At 47.3% G+C, this 25,165-nt stretch overlaps 1 protein-coding gene across 2 annotated transcripts in view; it reads left to right on the forward strand.

Annotated features, from left to right (window-relative positions):
• Positions 1-25,165, forward strand: part of PKNOX1 (PBX/knotted 1 homeobox 1) — an 81,071-nt gene that overhangs the window by 33,470 nt on the left and 22,436 nt on the right. Inside the window, exons 2-6 of one of the 2 annotated variants that reach the window (XM_058296293.2) lie at positions 1,179-1,288; positions 6,445-6,572; positions 13,411-13,582; positions 17,751-17,921; positions 19,149-19,248. In XM_058296293.2, coding sequence (XP_058152276.1) covers positions 1,238-1,288; positions 6,445-6,572; positions 13,411-13,582; positions 17,751-17,921; positions 19,149-19,248 — 622 coding nt within the window. In that variant the 5' untranslated portion in view covers positions 1,179-1,237. The remainder of the gene's footprint in view (positions 1-1,178; positions 1,289-6,444; positions 6,573-13,410; positions 13,583-17,750; positions 17,922-19,148; positions 19,249-25,165) is intronic. The other variant, XM_058296294.2, reaches the window with a different exon arrangement.

Raw genomic sequence — 25,165 nt, forward strand, 5'->3', positions numbered from 1 at the left:
AGCTGGCTGGGGCTCACTGACGCAGTCCAGTCAAAAGCCCTAAAGCAGTCTTACCAAGTAGCCTAAAGGCCCCTTGACTGAATTTAACGCAGTCACGTGGCCCTACACTCCCAGGCATGGATTAGTCTAAGAACATTGTCTTTTTCTGGGATTCACAAGGTTCAAACTGTCCCACCTCTCCTGTCACAGTCGCCCCCTGCCGGTCACACAGTGTGTTCTGCACACAGCTGGCTGGAGGGCACCTCCTGGAGTCACCCCACCTCTCTGCTCAGCCGCTGGGGCTGCCCGCCCCTTGGAGCGCTCCCGTCTTCACTAGGGCCCTGCGAGTCTGCGACTCTCGGTCCTGTCTCCCCGGCCTCCGTCTCTTCTCTGCTTCGCTGCCCCAGCCGCACGCCCTCCCACCTCCTTCAGGTCCCCCCAGCGCCCCACTGCCCCCTCGCCAGCCCGCCCTGGTTGCAGCACCCCTGGCCCCCTCCGCGCCCTGCCTCCTCGGCGCCTGCCGCAGCTCCGTGCCCTGGGCCCTGCTCCCGGCTTCCGCCCAGCGGTCAGGCGCCTCACAGCCACGTTTCACAGACGAGCCGCTGCTCCTGTTTTTGTACCGTTTGCGACTGTCAGGAGTGGGCCCAGCCCGGCCCCTTGGCACACCAGTTCTGGCCCCGAGTAGGTCTTGGGGTTGCCGTCCCCTTTCCAAGCACCAGCCTCGGCCTAAACGCCACTTTCCCAGAGAGGCTGGTGAGCCGGCAGCCGGGGCGGCCCCCTGTGCGCCTGTGTCGCGAGGTGCCGGGCCAGCTCTGCGTGGGACCTGCCTGATGTGCTCTGGTTGTCGCCTCGCTCTCTCCTGGAGGCAGGGTCTCTCACCTGTCTTGTTTGCCTCTGTGTCCCGCGCCCAGAGCGACTGCTTGCATGTGGTAGTCAGTCACTAAATACTTGCTGGTGAGTGAACAGATAACTAAAGGGCTAACTGATGCGATGACAATTCAGGGCCTGGGACAGGGACCCAAAAATGGCCACTAAGTGGGCAAAGTGCTTCCTGTGAGGGCTGGGTTTATGAAGCAGCTCTGAGGGTGGTTGATACAGCTAGAAGAAGATGTTTTAAAAATTATGTGGATGCTGTGGAAGAAGGGACAAAAACTGCTCTACAGCTATTAACTGGTGTTTTCCTGCTTTTGTTTTCCCAGACAACATTTGCTTTTGACTCAAGATGATTTGATGTCTTAGAATAAAGCTCTTGTTAACCATGATGGCTACACAGAGACTGAGTGTTGACAGCTATCAAGATGGGCAGCAAGTGAGCACTTCGACCTTATTTCTCCTAAACTGCAGTTACAGATACACTGTGCAGTTATAATGCAGTTTCCTTGAGCTTGCAGGTTCAATTTTTAAAGTTTATTATGCATTTCTTATATGTTGGCATTCAGAAAGATAAGCTGTGGGATTATTCAAGTTGCTGTCTTCAGTGGGGCCAAGATTACCACTGATTGTGCCTCCCCTGAATCCCGTGAGAGTTTTTTGGGAACGTGCCTTCTTAATGTCAATGTTAACATAATGCCAGTGTTAACAAGTCCTGCGGCTTTGAAGGGAAGGCTGCGAGGGCCGGCTGATTCCAGACGTGCTGGTGCTGATCCCACAGGATCCACCTGTGGGTGGGGCCCCGGGGGCGGGGCAGGAGCAGGCCCTGGACGGGTGGTCTCCATGGAACCTGCCTGGAATTCTAGCATAGAGGAGTTTGACTTGTTTTTTTTTCACTAGTTTAATATAAGATCTACCATTTGTTTTTTTATTTTTTAAAAAAATATATATATTTTTATTTTTAAAGAAACTTTAAGATTACATAAATGTTACATAAAAATATGAGATTCCCATATCCCCATACACCTGATCCCCCTCCCCCCATCCCCATTAACAACAACTTGCACTATTGTGGTACATTTCTTTTTTACAATTGTTGAACACAGATTGAAGCATTGCTACCACCCATGGTCTGTAGTCTACATTATAGTTTACACTTTGCACCGCACAGTTTTATAGGTTTTGACAAAATGTGTAATGACCTGTATCTGTCATTGCAGTGTCAAACAGGACAATCCCAATGTCCCCCAAATGCCCCATGTCACACCTATTCTTCCCTCTCCCTCCATCAGAACTTCTGGTGGCCACTGCCTTTACAGCAATGATGCAGTCTACCATTTGTTTCGTTCCTGAGGCAGATTGCCTCCCGTTTTCCTTTGGGCACAGGAACTGTACTTGGCACTCTGTGTGGCTCGTTGCACGTGCGTTTCTGTCCCACGGAGGAGCTGCAGAGCCGTGGAGAGTTGTCGGAAGGCCCTCAGCCTCGTCAGGGCTGGAGCGGGGGCGGCGCCGTGGGTGCAGCCGCTGGCGGGCGTTGGGCTGCAGGCGGGCCGGGCGAGTCTGGCACTGTAGGCTTGACCAGTCAGCCGCCGGCCACTGAACAGACCAAGCCATCCGAGACCCCTGTTGTACAGATAAACACAGCGTCACTGGAAAAGTAATCTCTTTATCCTGTTTTCTGACCACAGCTAGAAAACTGAGTTTGTTCCAATAAAGGAAAATCTTCCCATGAACTGACTAGGATCACGAGCTGTGGTGTGCTGGGCATCTCGCACAGTCTGGCTGCTGGTTTTTGCTCTGTTTAAGGGAAAATAAGACTTGACTGTAAGCAACAGAAGATAGAGGAATTCCCCCGTGTTGTTTGCTCTCGTTGGTTTAGTGGTAGTTCACTTCCTTCATGGATTGTCCCCCTGAGGTGCCCTCGGCCTACGCAGGCGGGAGGCTGTGTGAAGGTGTCCTGGGCTGCGGCCCCGGAGTGGGCCTCGCGCCAGACCCGCGGCTCCCCTGCCCGCTCGCCTCTGGGTGGGGGCGGCCGGCGGCGGCAGCTGGGGGGCCTCTTTAGAGAGCGCTTCCACGTCTGAGAATGCCTTCCTACTGCGTTTACACTCGGGTGACGTCGTGGGTGGGAGTAGCATGCTCACCCACCCCTCTTCCTCCAGCAAGAAGGCCAGGCTGCCACGGGAAATTTCGAGGCCAAACTGGTTTGTCCCTCTTGTAGGGGATCTGTTTTGCCTGAATGAATATCTGAGGAATTTTTCTTTAAACCTTGACTAGCGTGGGACTGGCATGTGCCTTGCCTTTTACATTCTCTGTCGGGTTGTGCTGGAGTGTGGCAGACCTTTGAGCTGTGGCTTGAGCTCTCTCTCCATTTCAGGAAACTGCGCCTGTGCTGCAGCTCTGCAGACAGCAGTGTGCCCCTCGTTGTGTTCCTTGTGCTGTCTGCCTCACACACATGCTTACCCTTAGGTTGGATTGCTGGGTCTGCCTTCCACATCATCACCTTTTCTTCAGTTGCCGTGATTCTTCGACTTTCCCATCCGCATATGCTGCAAATGTCTCAGACTTTCCCCCTGACTCTTGGTTAGTAGTGTCTATTCAGTTTGGCTTTGTGTGTGTGTGGTCTGGTCTATAATGATATTTGGGCCTCATTTGTTCCTTAGGTCAGGAAACAGATCCCTCGTTTTTCATCCCTTTTTAATCTCTGTCATTTCTTTTATCAACCTAAATTGAGTAGCGATAGCATGCACTAGCTGTGGCTTTTCTTTTGCTCGTTCGTGCCTGGTTTCTCCTGTGTGGGGTGTCTTGATTTTGTTCCTGCCTTTGGTCTTTTGCCAGCTGTATTCCCTCCTCCGCCCTGCCCCGGGATCGTGCTGAGCATCGTTGCATTGCTGTGTCTTGTACCTCGCCCATGCTGGGCGGCTGTGCCTAGAGAGTCTTCTTTCTTTGATGCTATGGGGGTGGTTTTTTTTAACTTCTGTGGTCACATATGTATAACACAGCATTTCCCACTTGAACCACTTCCAAGTGTGCAGTGCAGAGTGCTCGTGCCGTTCAGCGCCGTGCTGGCATCACGCCAGCCTGGCGGCTCTTTCGGTGGGTGGCCTTTGACTGCCTTCCACTGTAGATGGCCTTTGTTTCCGGGGGAGGTTGAAAGCCCGGGTGTCCTGGGCTCTGCCTCTGGAGGAGCGGGGGGCACAGGGAGGCAGGAGGAGCAGCTCAGCTGGGCACCGCTGTCTCCAGGAACGCCCGAGAGGCTGCTGAGTGTTTTCCCGTGCGCCAAGTCAGCCTCTTTCCCCTGGCAGGGCTCGTTCCCTTCCTGGGGCGGGCCGGAGGGGCTCTCGGATTCGGATTTGGCTCAAGCCCCCACCCCACCCGCGTGGAGCCCTGGCCAGGTCGCTCCTGGGAGGAGGGTCAGCCTGCCCTTTGCCTTCCTGCTGCCTGGGGCCTCAGGACCTGGGTAGGAGGCAGGCAGCCCAGGGGGTTCCTCCCGGCCTGGAGGACTGCGGCGAGGAGGGCCAGGGCGCCCAGCACACCTGCACTTCCAGCGGAGCTCTGGCTCGTTCCTCCCTGCAGGGCCTCCCCCCACGTCGTGGCCCCCACTCAGAAGGGCTGCCTCTCTGCCTGCCCAGCGGGCCAGCAGCAGCCCCACCTCTGTGCGCAGCCCCCCGCCCACCCTGTTGTGTATCGCCACCCGCAGCCCACCCTATCTCCGGCTCCTTCCTGTGGCATCACCCACCTTCTGACGTAGCTGGTGCCATGACTGGCCCCTCTGCCTCCAGTGTCCACCCGCCACCTCCACGCGGTGGGCTCCACGCGATGGGCTCCACCCGCCACCTCCACGCGGCGGGCTCCACGCGGTGGGCTCCACCCGCCACCTCCACACGGTGGGCTCCACGCGATGGGCTCCACCCGCCACCTCCACGCTGTGGGCTCCACGCGATGGGCTCCACCCACCACCTCCACGCGGTGGGCTCCACCTGCCACCTCCACGCGGTGGGCTCCACCCGCCACCTCCACGCGGTGGGCTCCACGCGATGGGCTCCACCCACCACCTCCACGCGGTGGGCTCCACGCGATGGGCTCCACCCACCACCTCCACGCGGTGGGCTCCACCTGCCACCTCCACACGGTGGGCTCCACCTGCCACCTCCACACGGTGGGCTCCACGCGATGGGCTCCACCCGCCACCTCCACGCGGTGGGCTCCACGCGATGGGCTCTACCCGCCACCTCCACGCGGTGGGCTCCACGCGATGGGCTCCACCCGCCACCTCCACGCGGTGGGCTCCACCCGCCACCTCCACGCGGTGGGCTCCACCCGCCACCTCCACGCGGTGGGCTCCACGCGAGGGGCACGCAGAGGTGCTTCTCTGTTAATAGTTCATTGTTCTCTCAGGACAGGGATCACTTTGTGTGAATATTATTTTAAATGCTGTTTAAATATAGCATTTAAATGCTATTTATTTTTATTAAATTTTAAATGCTATTAAATATAGCAGAATATAGATGTATCATAATTGTCTTACCCATTTCTCTGAGTTTGGACATTAAGGTTTCTGTTTTTTCACAATCATTTAAAAAAATATGGAAAGAACTTTATGTATTTGTTAGATTGCTCTCCAAAAAGATTGTGCTTGATAGGGCTTTAGTTGCTTTAGTTTTTGTTTTGTTTTTGAAGAGAGAGAGAGACAATTTCCCAAGTACATGGTACTGTCAAAAAGCAGTACCTTTTCTGTCACAGAAGAGAAGTTTCCTTGGGTCATTCTAGACTGTTGGAGAGGACAGAACAAACGGGCGGGAGCCTGGGCCTGCAGGACCGCCCCGCCCGCAGCCCGTGGCCGCAGCGAGGCGTCCTGTCCTCCTGTCGGGGCGGGGTCCACCGTCCTGTCGGCCTCCCAGTGGCCGGGTGGCAGGGAGTCTCTCCTGGATGAGGAGAGCTTCCTTGCAGCATTATTTTGGTAAAAAATTTTATCCACGTGACAAACATACAGCTTGTTTAAATGATACCGTGGAATCTTCCTGTGATGTTTTTGTGGACCCTGTCACTCCTTGGTGCTGTTTCTTGAGGTGCAGCTGGCCTTGACTCTCTGAGTGCAGAAACATAAAGAATTCTTTACTGCTTACGGAGTCCTGAAACCTGATAGTAGATGAGTGAGAATTTGAGCCCTGTCACAAATAGGTGGCATCTTGGGTTTGAATTGTTTTTGCAGCAGGAAGAACTGGGACTGTCTGTTTATCTTTCTGGTATTGCAGCATTAGGAAAGGAGAAGAGGCATCGCAGGAAGAGAGAGGCAGTGGAGCCAGAGCGCACACGCATAGCTCCCTGGGATAAGATAGTGTGTACTTACCATAATTTTGAAAATCATAAGCTTGTCAGAGCTGTTGGTTACCTTGGTTCTTAAATGGTTCTAAAATTTGACATTTGCTTTCTCTATTTTCAAAGCAAACTGAATTCCAAGAAGTTTAGTCTTACATTATCTCCAGTCATGTAACTGTCTGGTAGTTTACTGTTGCTGTTGTATTCTTGGTTGGAAATAGAATGCTAAGCAGCATTTATTTTGGGTTTGATAACAAAATTATCCTCCCCCTCTTACAGATGCAAGTAGTAACAGAGTTAAAAACGGAACAAGATCCCAACTGCTGTGACCCTGATGCAGGAGGAGTGAGTCCCGCCCCCGTGGAGTCGCAGACGCCCATGGACGCTGACAAGCAGGCCATCTACAGGTAGCTCTCGAGGTGGGCGGCACGTGGGGCCTTACGAGGAGAGCAGAACGGGAACCCAGTGATCAGCTGGGCAGACTGGTCAGGCACCCTTAGGATGTGACAACTGCACCGCAGTGAACCTTGTCTCAAGTTAAGATGTTATTCCTAATCTTGATAAGGGAGAGAAAGTTTTGGAATGTAAATCTGCATTTCAGGTAACCTTATAGAAAAAAATCGTCAGGCCCAGAGGTTTCAGTGAATTTTATCAAATATGTAAAGAAGAAAAAACCAACAACAATTCTATGCAATCTCTCCCAGGAAATAGAAGAGGAAATATTTCTTACTCATTTTATGAATCTAGCATCTCTCTGATACAAAAACCAGACAAAAACAGTACTTACTCCCCAAAACACCCAACAAGAACAAGTACAGACCAATATACCTCAGATGTAGATATCAGAGTTCTCAATAAGACATTAACAAATTGAATGCAGCAATATATAAGAAGAATAATATATTGTGACCAAATAGAGTTTTTCCCAGGAATGTAAGGCTGGTTCAATATTCGGAATGCAGTCCATGAGCTCTACCACATGAGTATTATCAGTGGTTTCAGAGAAGCACTTAACAGAGTTGGACATCCAGCTATGTTTGGAAATGGTCAGCAAAGTAAAGGTGGAAGAGAACTTCCCTAACATGATAAAGGGCAGCTACAAAAACACCTCCCTGAGCTTCATCCTTGTGAAAGACCAAAGGCCTTCCCGAGGCCAGGAGCACAGGCAGAGCTGTCCACCCGCATGACACCTGTTCATGCAGGGCAGGAAGGCAAGAAAAAGAAAGCCACGTCAGATCAGAGGGGGAGAAATGGAATCAGCCCTCAGCACAGTCAACAGGGCTGTTTACGTAGAAAATCTCAAGGGGTCTACCAAAAGCCTCTAGAATTTAATATGTGAGTTTAGTAAGGTCGCAGTGTACAAGGAAAACACACAGAAGCCAGACCTATTTCTGCATCAGGAATGTATGATCAGAAATTGAAATTTAGAAAAAGACAGTACCATTTACTAGGGTTTCCCTGCCAAAAAATTTTTAGTTATAAATAAAACATGTACAAAGTCTGAAAACTGCAATATTAAAAGGGTGATAAAAGCAATCAAAGTAAACCTAATAGAGAATCATTCCATGTGCATGGATTGGGATCCTCAGCACACTCTAAAGATAGTAATTCTCTATAAATTGATCTAGAAGTTTAACACAATTGCAGTTAAAAGTCTCAGCAGGAGTTTTGGTTGATTTAGATGCTGATCCGAAATTTTATATGGCAGGCAAAGGAAATAGAACAGCTAAAACAATTTTGGGAAAAAAAAACACAACTGGAGGAATGACACTACTTGATTTCAAGATTTACTGTGAAGTCACAGTCCTCATACCCTTTTGGTGTAGGTTAGGGTTAGACACAGATCAGTGGCACAGAACTACATACATACATTCATTTGATCTTTGACAACAGTACAAAAGCAGTTCAGGGGAGGAAGCATAGATTGTCAAGAAATGGTCTTGGAACAAAGGGACCCACCTGTGCAAAGAAAAATGTCCTCTTCCAGAACCTCTCATTGTACATAAAAATTTATTCAACTTCAGCTCCTACACTTTGATTTATTGGACTGACCCCACTCAGCTAACATGGAGTTGAAGAAGGTCAACCACCACACCATGGAGCCTAGAGTGTCTACAACTGAAAGCAGGAGGAGTGCATCCAGTATCCATGTGGAATCTAAGCCCCCACTTGACATAGATGTGCAATGGACACAACCAATCCAATGTCCACAGAAAAAATGTGGAATGGGTGTGGGAAGGGTAGCCATGGTGGCTGCTGGGTTTGGGGAATGGGAGGAAGAGATGAGATGTGGAGGCGTTTTCGGGACATGGAGTTGTCCTGGGTGGTGCTTCACGGACAATTACAGGACATTGTAGACCCCCCCAGGGCCCACTGGATGGAACGGGGGAGAGTGTGGGCTATGATGTGGACCATTGACTACGGGGTACAGTGATGTTCAGAGATGTACTTACTGGGTGCAATGGATGTCTCACAATGATGGGAGAGAGTGTTGCTGTTGGGGCAGTGGGGGGTGGGGGCGGTGGGGTTGATTGGGACCTCGTGTTTTTTGAATGTAATTCGTAAAAATAAATAATTTTAATTAAAAAAAAATTTATTCAAACTTGCTTTAGGTCTAAGTGTAAAACTTAAACTAAAGCGTTTAGATGAAAACCTAGGAGAAAGTCTCTGTGACCTTGACTTGGGCAAAGAATTGTTTGGCAGGAATCAAAAAGCAAGATTCATAAAAGGGAAAGTTGATGAAATGGACCTTATCCAAATTTAAAATGTCTGCTCTACCAAAAACATTAAGAGAGTTGAAAAGATAAGCTATATGGGAAAAAGTACTTGTAAATCCTATGTTCGACAAAGGACTTGTGACTAAAATACAGAAAAACCTTTCAAAAGTCAAAAATAAGATAAGCAGTCCCATAAGAAATGGGTAAAGGACTTAAATGGATACTTCACCAAAGAGGTTATAAGATTGCAGTAAAGCCCTTGAAAAGATGTTTGTCATCAGCCTTTAGGGGACTGCAAATTAAAGCTGCAGCAAGGTACCATTGCACACCTATTCAAATGGCTAAAGAACAGAAGAGACTAGCAAGTGTAGACATGGATGCCGAGCAGCTGGTGCTTTCGTACATTGTTAGTGGCAATGCGGACCATTTGTCAGTTTCTTATAAAGTTAAATGCACATTTATTCTATGACCAGCAATCCCTGGTGCTCCTGAGTATTTATCCTAGAGAAAGGAGTGTTTCTGTTCACTCTGAATCCGGTACACTAATGTTCATGTCGGCTTGGCTCATAAATGTCAGAAACTGGGGCCACAGAAATGTTTATTCGCAGGGTGGATGGATAGGCAAATGGTGGTGTATCTGTATCGTAGAAAGAACAGAATACTGGCAGGTATGACAGCGTGCATGAGCGTCGTCTGCATTCTGCAGAGCGGTCGCAGCCAGTCCCCAGGTCCATGTCGGTCCTGGGGAGCAGGGCAGCGGGGCCAGGTGAGTTGTGATGACAAAGTGCACACGCAGAGGCCTGATTTGGGGTGCTGGGGTTGCTCTCTGTCCTGGTTTTAGTGTTGCTTCTGTGAATCTATACATGTTAAAATTCTTACATCTGTACACCAAAAACAATCAGTTGTACAGCTGGATAATTTAAAAATAAAGGTAATAAAGTAGAATTTTAAAAAAATCAATGGATTTCATATACCCCAACAGTAATCCAATTTTAAAAATTTCAAAGAACAATTCCACTCATAAAAGCTACAAAAAGCTATGCATAATTGTAACGAACTTTTAACAAGAAGTATGCAAGAACTAAAGACAACTCTGAACAACTTTAATGAAGCCCGTGGACAAAAGCCTGAATCATCAGGCTGTGTTTCACGTCCCTAGATGAGGACACTTAGTGGTGTAGAGGTTTTACTTCTTGAACCAAGTTATAAATTTAATGGATTGTAGTCAAAAGCACAGCAGGATTAAAAATATTTCAAAAGAACATACCGATAATTCATTCTAAAATTTATCTGGAAGAGAAAAATGCACAGGAATAGCCAAGAAATTTTGGAGAAAAGAACAGTGTGGATTAACTCACTATTTGATTTTTAAAATCTGCTTAACTATAGTCATTTAATTAGTATGATAGCAATACATAGGTGAGTACAGCAATACACGGGCATACATGAAGGAGTAAAGCAATACATGACATACAGAGGTGAGCACAGCACTACATGGGAACACATAGAGGAGTACAGCAATACATGGGAATATGTAAATGAGTGCAGCAGTACATAGATGAGTACAGCAATACACAGGAATATGTAGAGTCAAGATTCTTGAATTCAAGAATTAAGACAGAGCCATGTGTGTGAAAAGACTATATGGTAAATGAGGTGTTTCAAACCAATAGGTAGAAAACAAATGAATTAATATATATTGTAAGAACTGTTGGCTATTTGGGAAAAAATAAGGGAAGTGGATTTGGCTCAACTGATGAGTGTCCACCTACCACATGGGAGGTCCAGGGTTCAAACCCCGGGCCTCCTGACCTGTGTGGTGAGCTGGCCCACACACAATGCTGATGCACGCAAGGAGTGCTGTGCCATGCAAGGGTGTCCCCCATGTAGGGGAGCCCCGTGCACAGGGAGTGCACCACGTAAAGGAGAGCCGTCCTGCGCCCTGCCCAGGAGTGGCCCCGCACACACGGAGAGCTGACGCAGCAAAATGATGCAACAGAAAGAGCATCAAAAAGATTCCCAGCCACTGACAAGAATCCAAGCAGACACAGAAGAGCACACAGCAAATGGACACAGAGAGCAGATAATGGCGGGGGGGGGGGGGGGGTGAGAAGGGGAGAGAAATAAAAAATCAATCTAAAAAAATAAAAATAAATAAGTATCTTACCTTACTTTGCTCTCAAAAATAAATTCCAGTTAAAGATCTAAATATTTATAAAATTTAAAAGTTTATAAGAAATGCAAAGGAAATATATATAATCTTAAGTTGAAGAGGCCTTCTTATATGAGGCATAAACTCAAAAACAAAAGACTGATATTTTTCAATACCTTAAAAAGCTGTAAGACAAAAATAAAACATTTTTTATGATGTAAGTACCATAAATAGGTTAAAATGCAAGTGATTGGGAAGAAAATTATGTGACATAATTAGAGACAAAATTTTAATACCTTAAAAATTTTAAAATGATAAATAAGCAAAAGATAAACAGATTAAAATAAAAATGGACAAAGGCCTTTGGACAAGTCCCCAAAGAGCACAGTAGATGGCCAAATATGAAGAAACCTTCAATGTGACATGCTTTCTCTGCCCATCTGATTGGCCAAAATAGAAAGTCTTGGTTGCAGCGGTTGTGGCTGTCACTTCCCTTTGGGGAACGGCCTGGCGCCTCTCAGCTCTCACGGTGTGGGCACATCCTGTGTCTGGGCATTCCCCAGCGGATTGTGGCTTGAGTTTACTGAGGCTCCCCCGGGGACTTGCTGTGCGCGTGCATGTGAGCGTCACTCCGCTGCGGACAGCCTGGCAGCCAGCAGTGGGGCGGCGGCCGCTCTGCTGTGCTTGCGTGTGGAGGACGGGGGCCTGTGTGCTGATGTGGACACGGCTCTAGGCAGCTGTTCACAGAGTATTAAGCATTTTAAGGTGGTGGTTGCTGAGCACTAAACCAAGCACGAGACCCCTGAGGCTGCCTGGCCTTAGGCCCACGGAGACGGCCCTGCTTGTGTGGCGTGCTTTGAGGAGCAAAACAAGCTACAGAACCGTGTGAGCGCACAGCATGCTGGGGAGAGGACACCCACTAACTGAACAGTGGCAGCCTGGGCGTGGAGGGGTGCAGTGTGATATCCCGGAGGGTGTTTCCTCCATCTGTATGGGCTGAAGTTTTTGGAAGAGGGTTATTTTCTTTTATTTGTTGTGTAACTAACTACCAGAAATGCCACGTCACTGCCTTAAGATGGCCACAGTGGAAAAGACAGACGATAGTGTTGGCGAGGATGTGGAGAAACGGACCCTCGTACCTTGCTGGTGGGGATGTAAAGTGGCGCATCCACCTTGGAAACAGCCTGGCGCTTCCTGAAAGCGCAAAGCATGGAGTCATCGTGTGACCAGCAACTCTGCTTCTAGGCATGTACCCAGGAGAATGGAAAACACATGCCCACAAAAACCTTGAACACAAACGTTCATGCTGCATGTGAGAGTTTGAAGCTTTTTGTAAATCCCAGAAAAGGTTATGTTCTGGGAGTTAACCCATTCCTGGGTGTGGGGTCCTTGGCTTGGATGGGATTCAGGAGCCTTTGGCTGGCTTCAGGGAGGCGGGGCCCAGGGTGGGTCTCGGTCCCCTTGCTGGATGGATCCTTTATAAACGGAGGACTGAAAGCAGAGACACACAAAGAAGTGACAGAGACAGAAAAGAACCCAGAAGCTGGAATCAGCGGCACACGGAGGCAGAGAGAAAGCCCTGTTAGCTGGAGGAGCAAGGAGAGACAAGGCAGGTTCCTGATTGCCCGCCGCTGAGCTCGGGGAGAAAGAGAGCCTGGAGGAGAAGACAGAGACCGCTGCCCCTCGGCCTCGCCACATGGCAGGAGTCCAGGATCCCCTGCAGCTGACCTTCGGTGAGACAGCATCTCTGATGATGCCCTGATTTGGGACATTTTCACAGACTCAGAACTGTAAGCTTTTATCCTAATATATTCCCCTAGCAAAAGCCAACCCATTTCTGATATATTGCTCCCAGCAGCTTTTAGCAAACTAAAACACTGTGTTATTCATAATGTCCAAAAAGTTGAAACAACCCCAGTGCCCATCAAAGGATGAATGGATAAGCAAAGGATGGCATGTCCGTGTGGGGCATTGTCAGTTGGCCATAAGAAGTCATGAAGTTCTGATAAGCTGCCGTAACATGGATGAATGTGGGAAACACGCCAAGCAGCGAAGCCAGGCACGAAAGCACCAAGATTCCAATTATGTGAAATGTCCAGAATACCTAAATCCACAGGGACAGAATTGCCAGGGGCTAGAGGGAGGGCAGAGTGGGAAGTAACTGCTCATGGGTGTGGGGCTCCTTTCTGGGATGATGGAATGTTCTGGAAGTATAGGGGGATGGTTGCACACCTGGGAATGCTCAGTTTAAAGGACCATTTGTGTGGCACGTGAGTTACAGCTCAGCAGAGCTGTCCCGTGAAATAGGGCATCATGCGTTTGTGCACGCCAACATGCCCTTCCAGGAACCTGCCACCTCTGTCCTTTGCCCTTCAGGCATCCGCTGTTTCCGTTGCTAGCACTGTTGTTTGAAAAATGCGAGCAGTCTACCCAGGGCTCTGAAGGCACCACCTCTGCCAGCTTTGATGTGGACATTGAAAATTTTGTGAGGAAGCAAGAGAAGGAAGGGAAGCCCTTTTTCTGTGAAGATCCAGAAACTGACAATCTAGTAAGTACAATGAATGTGCTTTTACCTTTTGTTTCTTCTACATTTAAAATCTGTTGAGGAAATTCCAGGCTTCTGGTTGGAACTCGAGGCTCTCTGTAGTGGTGCTGGAGGAGCAAGGTGGCACTCGCAGAGCAGTTCACCTGGCTCTGAGTGACCGCCAGCCTTCGCAGGTCGCCCGCCCTGGAAGCCGCAGGTGAGTGAGTGGAGGCTTCGTCCCACGCGGGCTGTGCAGGCTCAGTTCTGTCCTCGATACTTCTAAAGTGTACTGGGCGTGGAGTGCTGACGTCAGTGCCACGCTCAGCTTCCACCAGCAACTCTCGACTTCCTCTTGTCTTAAGCCCACGCTGACCTGTGGTGCTGGACGAAGCTGTCCTGAAGGCCCGGTGTGGGGGGTGGGGTAACCCAAGGGCTGCGGCCAGTGTGGGCAGCAGTGTTGCTCCCTGCAGCCTCCCCTCAGTGAAAGCCCTCATCTTAGCAGGTACTTTCAGCAAGGGCACCTCTGCTGACTCTAAGGCAGTCAAGGGGTATCACACCCAGAGCCATAGAGCAGTTTACAGACACGGTCTTTCTCTCAAACAGCCCCAGGACCACTCAGGTCCCCAACCCCCGTCTTAGGGTCCTTACCCCAGAAAACGATCTTTGGAAGGTGTCCTGCTTCTGAATAAATCACAGGAGCCTTAGCTTCCTTATTTCCTCTCTACGTATTCTCTTCCCGTGCCCTGATGGAGTTGTAAGCGGTTGTCTTGTTCTCAGCCTGTTTCTCATCTTTGAGTGGAAAGGCAGTGCCCTCCGGGTGAGGCGTTGATGTGCGCTCAGCCGCTGAGGGGCCCTTGGCCACACCGGCCCATTCCGGTGGGCAACTGAGCCAAGGCCTCTGCTTTGCTGCCGTCCTTGAACTTCAGCTGCCTCAGAATCACCTGCTTTCTGATTCACTGGGGGCGGGGCCGGGGGTTGTGGCTGTGCCCTGGCCCCAAAGTTTGCATTTCCCACACGCTCCCAGTGAGGCCAGGCTGCTGGCGTGGTGGCCCCATGGCTTGGGCAGAGGTCCTGTCTTCCCAAGATTGAAGATTTAGTGTTAAGCCTCAAGCTTCCGAGTTCCCTAGTTGATGTAATACTTGGATTTTCTCTTCGACGCCTCTAATGGTTACCCAGGTTTGAATGCCGTGGAGTCCATGTTAGCACAGACCCAGTGATTTGGTAGGCTGCCCGGGTCAGCAGCTTTTTGTGTGGCTGGGGCAGAGGATGATGAATGTCAAGGGACCAGGAGGAGAGGCTGTGGTCGAGAACCGAGTTTAGAAGGGCTGGAAACAGCTGGGCTGGGGTACGAAGCAGGGGTGAGGGAGAGACACAAACGCCAGGAAGAGCTGCTAGGGCAGTCGCGAGGAGTACAGCGGCAAGGCTGGGCCGTTTCCCCCTGCCCACAGTCACGCCTGGCGCTCGTGCTGGGGAGCCACCCGCCTCGCCTGCCGTCACCTTCTGGGGGAGTTAAGCCTAAGATCACCACTAAGTGTTGATTACCCGGGCCTGGTCCCGTCTGAATAGCTGTCCACGTCAGGTGCTGTCTGCTTCTGGTCCTTGGTGACACTGAGCTTTAGGTCCCCAGGAGGAATGGACTTCCAGGCAGGACTGCGCATTTTCTTTAAGTGAAAACTGTGAGTCCAAGAATCAACACCTCCTAAATTGGCTGCGCGGGGGTAAGTTAAACTCACCTGATAGGGCCCTTTCCAGCTGGGTTGGACGCATCTCGGTGGAGGTGTCTTTTCCAGTATGCAGAGTCACCAGGCTGAAGACTGGGGTTCCAAATGCCTTCACCTCTTGGGCGTGCGCTGTAAGGGGGTTCGTCTACCAAGGTGTCACTTTTCCCTAAGATTTTCATTAGTTCCTGATAATAAATTAAGATATTTCCTTTTATGAGGCAAGGCTCATGTATTTCAGAGCTTACTTTCATAGGTCTCACTATTAGAATTTCAAATAGGGGTAACTTATTTTTTCCAGAAGGGTTGGAGCTTAGATTTTGGTCGTGGTAGATTGAAGGAGTCCATGAATTTAGCTAATCGCGCTTTAATTATACCATTTTTTCCTTCCTATTAAAGCTGAGGGGGAAGCGGACTTGGCCCAGTGGTTAGGGCGTCCGTCTACCACACGGGAGGTCCGCGGTTCAAACCCCGGGCCTCCTTGACCCGTGTGGAGCTGGCCCACGCGCAGTGCTGATGCGCGCAAGGAGTGCCGTGCCACGCAGGGGTGTCCCCCGCATAGGAGAGCCCCACGCGCAAGGAGTGCACCCGTAAGGAGAGGCGCCCAGCGCGAAAGAAAGTGCAGCCTGCCCAGGAATGGCGCCGCCCACACTTCCCGTGCCGCTGACGACAACAGAAGCGGACAAAGAAACAAGACGCAGCAAATAGACACAGAGAACAGACAACCGGGGGAGGGGGGGGATTAAATAAATAAATAAATCTTTAAAAAAAAAAAAAAGCTGAGGATTGGGGATGACAGGCACAATGAAAGTGTTGCCAAATAGGCCATATTTTGCATATTATTTATATAATTTGTCCAGGAAAGTGGGTTCCTTGGTTCCTTGGTCTTTTGTGAAGTTTCAAGGGAATGCCAAAATTTGGGCATATTTCTCCTAGTGATTCCTTTGCAATGGTAACAGCAGCAGCTTGTCTACAGGGAAAGGCTCCAGCCCAGTGGAAGTATATACAGATCATTAGTGAGGCACGTTTATTGGCTTGAGATGGGGGTAATTGAATAAAGTCCAATTGCCCAGTTTCTAAAGGTTCAGAAGGTAAGGGAAAATGTCCTTGAGAGCTATGGAAAGGTTTTCCTGGATTATGCTTGGGACAGATTAAACAATTGTCATCTATTTTTCATAGCTATTTTAGGGGATGGTTTCCAGAAATATTGCTTTTCCCAGTCTACCAGTGTATCACTATTCCAGTGACTCATATTGGGTATAATGTCCAAAACTGTTTCCTAGTAGCAAATAGGACTGGTTTACCATTAGGGCCAAATCATGATTTAATTAAAGGCTTATAAAAGCAGCTGGCGCCCCCCCCCCCATTAAAAAAAAAAGTCACCAAGTAATGTTTCTGTGTTTACAATAGTTATTTGGTTCGAAGTCGTTATGGAACTAGGAGTAGGATTAGAATTTATCGCTGCCACGTGGCTGCCGGGGGTCTCCTCCGTATCTGCTCTAGAATGACCAGGAGTTTTAATGATGGCCAAAACCTTTGGTAACAGTATAGCATCTAGCAATTCCTGAGCACGAGAGCTGTTTTTCAAACTTTTTCCTCCATTGGAGTTTAAAAAACCTTTGTTTCCACGACATCCCCAAATCATGAACAGCCCCAGAGGCACACTGACTCCCAGGGGACACACTTGCTCTTTTGCCTTCTGCGAGCACACAGGTTCTCGCGAGGGCGAGACGGAGCTTGCTGGGCTGCGGCAGCGTAAGGGAGGGCGGTTGCCTCGGCTGTTCCGGGTCTGGGGTGATAGCAAGCCCGCGGGCTGGATTCCGAGTTCTCTGGCTGCCGGTAGCATCTGCTGATCAGGTGGGGTTTCCTATACATCTCCTGGAGGGGTTAACACTTGGTCAGTTAGAGCAGTGCAGCCACGCGGAGCTTGGTCAGAAACAGCAGGAAGTAAAGTAGCAGGGTTAAGGTCGGGGCTAGGAAGGAGACTTTGGGAGGGGAGCAGTAAGGGAATGCCGCCAGCAGGTAACCCATTAGAGAGGGCTTCAGCGAAGGAGGGTCACAGCACAGTCTTCAGTCGATGCTGAGTGCTCTGCCCTTTCAGCAGGGCGCATCAGGAAGAGGGGCGTCCTCTGGCTGGCGTCCAGTGGCTGGCAGTGACACTCTAGAGGTCTAGGGTGGCAATTAGGGTGTCCCAACAAATTATGCTTTATTTCCTTGAAGGAACTTCGACTGGTTTCATCTCAAATAAGGGGCTGAATTTGTTTAGCTCTAAACAAGGCATATAAAGGTTTGAACCATCAAAGAAAGGAGGGGGCCGTGGGGCAGAGACAGGTGGCTCCTTCTCACTGGCGCAGAGATGCCGATGACGGCGTGGCGCTCAGGCCAGTAGCTGAGAGTAGTTGCCGGTGCTGCTTAGCACTCACGACAGCGCTGCCTTTTCCTTGTCTGAACATCTTCATTTTCTCTGCTTCTAGATGGTAAAGGCAATCCAGGTTTTGCGTATTCATCTTCTGGAGCTAGAAAAGGTTAATGAACTCTGCAAGGATTTCTGCAGTCGATATATTGCTTGTCTGAAAACGAAAATGAACAGCGAAACCCTGCTGAGTGGAGAGCCTGGAAGCCCGTACTCCCCTGTGCAGCCCCAGGTATTCAGGCTGGGCCCTGCCCCACCCCTCGCAGCGTCTCCTCGTTGTGTCTCCTTATTGCATCATCTCATTGTGTCAGCTCGCTGCTCCAGCTGCTCACATCAGCTCGCTGTCTTGCTCTTCTTCTTTCGGAGACACTGGGAACCAAACCCAGGACCTCCCGTGTGGTAGGCAGGCGCCCAACTGCTTGAGCCACATCTGCTTCCGCCTTCATGTCCTTTTGATGTCTGCAGATTCTGTAATGATATCCTGTTTCATTCCTGATATTGGTAATTTGTTTCTTCTCTTTTTCTGTCTTGTTAGAGGTTTGTCGATTTTAATTCATCTTTTCAAAGAACCAGCTCTCTGTTGATTTTTCTCTGCTGTTTTCTCTTTTCTATTTCATTGATTTCTGCTCTTATCTTTATGATTTCCTTCTTTTTGCTTCCTTTGAGTTTATCTTGCTCTTCTTTTTCTACGTTCTTGAGCTGGGAGCTTAGATGATTGGTTTGGATGCCTTAACTTTTATTTTGACCTCCCTACCAAAACCTGTACAGTCCCATAACTGCCCGGCCGCACCCAGCATTTTACCACTGAGATGCCTGCATGCCTGCACCATGCGGGCCCTGTGTGAGATGTGGAGTGCAGAGACAACCGCCCCCCGATGGCCCCTGACCAGCAGTGAGGGAGCCATTAGCCCGTGTGGCTCCGGGATGTTGCGTTTGCCCTTGACCTGCCCTTGCCGCGGGGCAGGACCTGCTCCGAGGATGTGCGGGCGTTGGGCTGGCAGGTCGTTGGTGCTGCCTCCCCAGCCCGGATGCAGACTTCCAGTATACTCAGCAACGTAGCTTTATCCTGTCAGGAATATAGGGTTTTTGGAAAAAAACTCAGGATCTGTTTGAGCATGTCCAGTGAAAAAGGTGTGTGATCAGGTGGGGCAGTTTTGGTCAGAAAGCCGTCTTCATAACCATGTGCCTGGGACTTTTCAGCATTTTTCACAGGGGATGAGGTGAAGCCACGTTGCAAACTAGTTTTTCAGTGTTGGCATCATATTGAACGCGTGTCAAAGTTACCTCTCGGTTTTCAGATGTGCAAAGTAGGCTGTTGAAAAGGCTTTCCACCTGGCAAACGCTTTGCCTTGAGCATGCTTCCCTATAAATGATGTCAGCATACCACTTATTTTGACGTTTTAAATGAGGGTTTTCTTTTTTCAAATGACTTCTTGCATTTGTCTGTTATGACTCACAGCAAATTCAGAGTGCCATCACAGGCACGCTCAGCCCCCAGGGGATCGTGGTGCCCGCGTCCGCGTTGCAGCAGGGAAACGTCGCGATGGCAACAGTAGCAGGTATGGACCAAGACGTGGATATTTTCTCCTTGAGCTTTTGCAGGAAAAAAAGTCCTTTATGCGATGTGTGTATAAATATATATATATGAGTTTTAATTGATACTTTATTGTCCATTCCTGGCAAAGCAGGTAAAGAGTGGCTTTTCTTTGTTAATTCTCAGTGACAAATGTTTTTTCAAGTTGTGTTTCCCTACTAAAAAAATATTGGAAAGAAAAAAAGTTTTATACCGGAGTTGAAAATATGTAACAAAAATCAATTATTAAGTTTTAAATAACAGTGTTTAATGGTGCTGCTAGTAGCATCTGGAAAATCTTTATCATTGACAGATAAAAATGCAGTCTTAATGTTACTTGTATGACAAAATAAATCTACAGGAAGGAGACCGAGTCCACAGTTTGCTGGTGCATCCAGAACACTGCAGACATGAAACCATCATGAACGTGGGTTTGGGGAGCGGAGAAGGGGGTAGCAATTTATACTAAAATGATAAAAAGATGTAATAGCACAAAGGAAAACTCACACAGGAGGGTGGAAGCTCAGTTGATCAAAAAGAATAGTGCCAGGGAGTTCCAGGAAAATGGCACCAGAGTAGGCAGGCAGTGCTCAATTGTCTCACAAAAACAGTGCAAAAGGCCCAAAAACTGTCTGAGGGACCTGCTTTGGGGGTCAGCAGACCAGGACAGTGCTACACAACTCCCAGGAGGGCGAGGCACAGAGACACGAAGAACCTGAAACAATGCCACAGTGATGAAAGAGGTCATTGGTGTGGGAGGGGTGGGGTATGTGGGAACCTCTTATATTTTTCAATGTAACATTTTTTGTGATCTATGTACCTTATAAATAAGACAATTATAATTGTTTTATAATAAAAACAATATATATAATAAAACAATAATAAAAACTATAATATAAAAAATTCTATTATCATATAATTGTCTTATATTATAATAAAAACAAACAAAAACAAACTTGAGTTACCAAAGTTCCACGGGGTCTGGGAAGGGTTCCCCTCCCCTACCCCCAAGATAGTAAGTGAGGGTAAAACCCCTGGCTCACTACAGCCGACTGAGATTTCCTCCCTGTCAGCTGTTGCTGGGGAAAAGGGAAGGGGAGTTTGGGGGGGCTTCTCTTCAGTGAATTTGGCCAGCAGAGCCCACTTTGAATCTCGGCTCTGGCCAGACCAAAAGACAGGAAAGCAGAGATCAAAAGAAACACCTCCATGAAAATGTGCGCCAATGAGCACCATCTGCTGGTCTGTATGGAAATTGCACAGAGAAAAACTGCTTTTAGAAGTCTCATTTTTTTTTAACATAATCATTTTTATTGTCTTTTTTAAAAAAAGATAAATAAATCACACAAAAAGTTACATTAAAAAAGTTACATTAAAAAACCTAACTTCCCATATACCCCATTCTACCCACATCAACATCCTCTTTCATCAGTGAGGCACATTCATTGCATTTCGTGAACACACCATGGACACTACCACACCACATGGGCCATAGTTTACATTGTAGTTCCCACTCTCCCCCAGCCATCCAGTGGGTTGTGGCAGGTTAAACAATGTCCTGCATCTGTCCCTGCAATCATTCAGGACAACTCCAAAAGTCCCAAAAATGCCCCATATCACACCTCTTCCCTCTCCCTGCCCTCAGCCACTCCTATGGCCACCATCTCCACATCAATGATACAATTTCTTCCATTGCTAGAGTCATAACAGTTCTATAGTAGAATACTAGCAAGTCCACTCCAATCCATATTATATTCCTTCACCCTGTGGACCCTGGGATGGCGATGTCCACTCCACCTCTAAATGGAGAGGGACCTTAGAACCCACATCACTGATGGATGCAAGTCTCCTGCTTGCAGCTGTAGAAGCTCTCGGTTCCCTTGTGTGGTGGTTGACTATCCTCACCTCCCCATCAGCTGACTTAGGTACGTCCAACAAACCGGAGAGTAGGTGTTGCAACTCTGCTGAGGTTCAGGGCCCAGCTGGGCACATGGACAGTCCAGAGATTTAAGTCTCCTGAGCGTACACCAACCCCAGCACCCATTACAAGTTCAGTAAAAGTGACAGAAGAGGCATGTGTAGAGAAGTCACATCTGAGTCCAACTCCATCACACCCAGGAGCACAGTTTCCAAATTATGGCCCACTGGCAAGATAATTCCAGAGCCATCTGTCATGACCATAGAACCTGTGTGTCTCTGTAGCCCTCAGGAGCACCAGCATGGGGTTGTATCTACTTTGGCTATCTCTCAGATCCTGCAGAGACGTGAGTAAGCGAGACCCCTCTGATGACCTCCCGACACATTTTGAAGTCTCTTAGTCATATAAACTCATTTGTCTTTACCATTTCCCCCTTTTACTCAAGCCTTTTTCTAATTGCATCACCAGCTGGTGATGGCAGTAATCCCTTGGCACCAGGGAGGCTCATCTCTCACACTGGGGGGAGGTAATGCATTTACGTGCTGAGCTTGGCTTAGAGAGTGGCCACATTTGAGCAACATGGAGGCTCTCGGGGGTAACTCTTAGGCACCTTGCTGCTCTAGGCCTAGTTGAAATTTCAAGCACACAGACTACCCTCATAACATAAGGAAGGAAACAGATGTAGCTCAGTGGTTGAGCTCCTGCTTTCCATGTATGAGGTCCTGGGTTTGATTCCCAGTACCTCCTAAATCAAACAAAAACCTGATAGACTATGTTACCAAAAAACCAGAATTATAAGAGATTACTAAAGAGAATACTGAAGCCTGAAATGAAAAGACAAGGGTGAGAGACTTGGAGAAGTATGTAAAAATGAAGATTATTCAGAAGGGTATATTAAAGGGTAAAAAGACAAACAATAGTAAGATTGACAACTGAAAGCCAAAGGACAAAAGGGATGAAGTAAGTAATGCTTTTACAGTAATAACACTGAATGTTAATGACTTGAACTCCCCAATCAAAAGACATAGATTGATAGAATGGATAAAAAAATATGACCCATCTGTATGCTGTCTGCAGGAGACTCACCTCAGACATAAGGATGCAACCACGCTGAAAGTGAAAGGTTGGAAAAAGACATTGTATGAAAGTAGTAACCAAAAAAGAACTGGAGTAGCAATACTAAGACGAAATAGATTTTAAAATGCAAAGCAGTTATAAGGGATGAAGAAGGTCATTATATATTAATAAAAAGGCAATTCACCAAGAATAAATAACTATATTAAATATTTATGCACCTAACCTAACTGCCACGAGATAACATTAGACACACTAGCAAAACTGAAGGGAGAAATAGATGTCTCTACTGTAAGAGTTGGATACTTCAGTACACTACTCTCAGTACTGGATAGAACATCTGGACAGAGGACAAAGAGCGAAACACAGCTTGAATAATATTAGGTTGATGCAAAAGTATTTGCGGTTTTGCATTGTTGAATTTGCTGTTTGATATTGGCATACATTCTTAAATGTGGTTGTTATACATCATTTTAATGTGCATTTCTCGCTTTATGTTTTTTTGCTAATGACTTATTACTTGCTGTTTATTTTATATTTATTTTAGACTATGGAAATGATGTTAGACAAAAAGCAAATGTGAGCGATTTTCTTATTTGAGTTCAAAATGGTTCATAAAGCAGTGGCGACAACTTGCAATATCAGCAATGTATTTGGCCCAGGAACTGCTAAGAACGTACAGTGCAGTGGTGGTGCATGAGGTTTTGCAAAGGAGACGAGAGCCTTGAAGATGAGCGTAGTGGCCGGCCATCGGAAGTTGACAATGACCACTTGAGAGCAGTTGTCAAACCTGATCCTTTTAAACTACATGAGAAGTTGCCGAAGAACTCAGTGTCAACCATTCTACGGTCATTCAGCATTTGAAGCAAATTGGAAAGGTGAAAAAGCTTTATAAGTGGGTGCTTCTTGAGCTGACTGAAAATTTTAAAAATCGTTGTTTTGAAGTGTTGTCTTCTCTTATTCTACACAACAACAGTGGACCATTCCTCGATCGGATTGTGATGTGCAAGAAAAAGTGGTTTTTATATGACAACCAGCGATGACCAGCTCAGTGGATGGACCAAAAAGAAGCTCCAAAGCACTTCCAAAGCCAAACTTGCACCAAAAATGGTCCTGGTCCCTGTTTGGTGGTCTGCTGCTGGTCTGATCCACTGCAGCTTTCTGAATCCCGGCGAAACCATTACATCTGAGAAGTATGCTCAGCAAGTAGATGAGATGCACCAAAAACTGCAGCGCCTTCAGCCAGCATTGGTCAATAGAAAGGGCCCACTTCTTCACCCTGACAATGCCTGACCACACATCACACAACTCCCTATGCTTCAAAAGTTAAACGAGTTGGGCTACGAAGTTTCGCCTCATCCGCCATATTCACCTGACTTCTCACCAGCTGACTATCACTTCTTCAAGCATCTCAACAACTTTTTGCAGGAAAAATGCTTCCACAACCAGCAGGATGCAGAAAATGCTTTTCAAGAGTTCATTGAATCCTGAAACATGGATTTTTACTCTACAGGAACCAACAAACTTATTTCTCCTTGGCAAAAATGTGTTGATTGTAATGGTTCCTATTTTGATTAATAAAGACGTATTTGAGCCTATTTATAATGATTTAAAATTTATATTCTGAAACTACATTCCTAATATAAATGAACAAGACCTAGCAGACATCTATAGGGCATTGTACCCCAAAACAGCAGGATATACATTTTTTTCCCAAGCACTCATGGATCCTTCTCCAGGATAGACTATATGTTGGGTCACAAAACAAAACTCAATTGAACTTAAGAAGATCGAAATTGTACACTACACTTTCTCTGATCATAGTGGAATGAAACTGGAAATCAATAATGGACAGAAAAAAAAGAAAATTCATAAAGATATGAAAATTAAACTACACACTCTTAATCAGTGGGTCAAAGAAGAAATTGCAAGAGAATTCAGCAAATACCTTGAGATGAATGAAAATGAGAACAACATATCAAAACCTATGGCGAACCACAAAGGCAATGCAGAGGGAAATTTATACCCCTCAAATGTTTACATTAAAAAAGAAGAAAGAGCTAAAATCGAAAACTACAAATACACACTTGGAGGAACTAGAAAAAGAACAGCAAACTAATTCCACACCAAACCAAAGGAAAGTAATAGTAAGGATCAGAGCAGGAATAAATGAACAGAAAAACCATAGAATTAACAAAAGCAAAAGTTGGTTCTTTGAGAAGATCAACAAAATTGACAAACCTTTAGCTAACTGACAGCAAAAAAAAGAGAGAAGAGGCAAATAAATAAAAGTAGAAATGAGAGGGGGACATTACCACTGACCGTGCAGAAATATGAGAGATCATAAGAATATACTGTGAACAACTGTATGCCAAAAACTAGACATTGTAGACGAGATGGACAAATTCCTAGAAACATGCAAAACATCTACACCGACCCTAGAAGAGATAGAAGACCTCAACAAACCAATCACAAGTGAAGCGATTGACATAGTCATCAAAAACTCCCCAAGATGAAAAGCCCGGGACCTGGTAGCTTCACAGGTGAGTTCTACCGGTCATTCAAAGGAGATCTAGTACCAATCTTGCTCAAGCTCTTCCACAAAACTGAAAAGGAAAGAATGCTACCAAACTCATTCTATGAAGCCACATCACCCTAATATCAAAACCAGACAATGATTCTATGAGAAAAAAATTACAGACCAGTATCTTTCCTGCATATAGATGCAAAAACCCCCAACAAAATACTTGCAAACCAAATCCAAATGCACATTAAAAAAATTGTACATCATGATCAAGTGGGTTTTACCCCAGGTATGCAAAGGTAGTTTAACACAAGAAAATAAATTAGTGTATTAAACCACACTGATAAATTGAAGAAGAAAAATCACATTATTTTCTCAATTGATGTAGAA

The sequence above is a fragment of the Dasypus novemcinctus genome, chromosome 4, assembly GCF_030445035.2.
Source record: "Dasypus novemcinctus isolate mDasNov1 chromosome 4, mDasNov1.1.hap2, whole genome shotgun sequence".
NCBI classification, from domain to species: domain Eukaryota; kingdom Metazoa; phylum Chordata; class Mammalia; order Cingulata; family Dasypodidae; genus Dasypus; species Dasypus novemcinctus.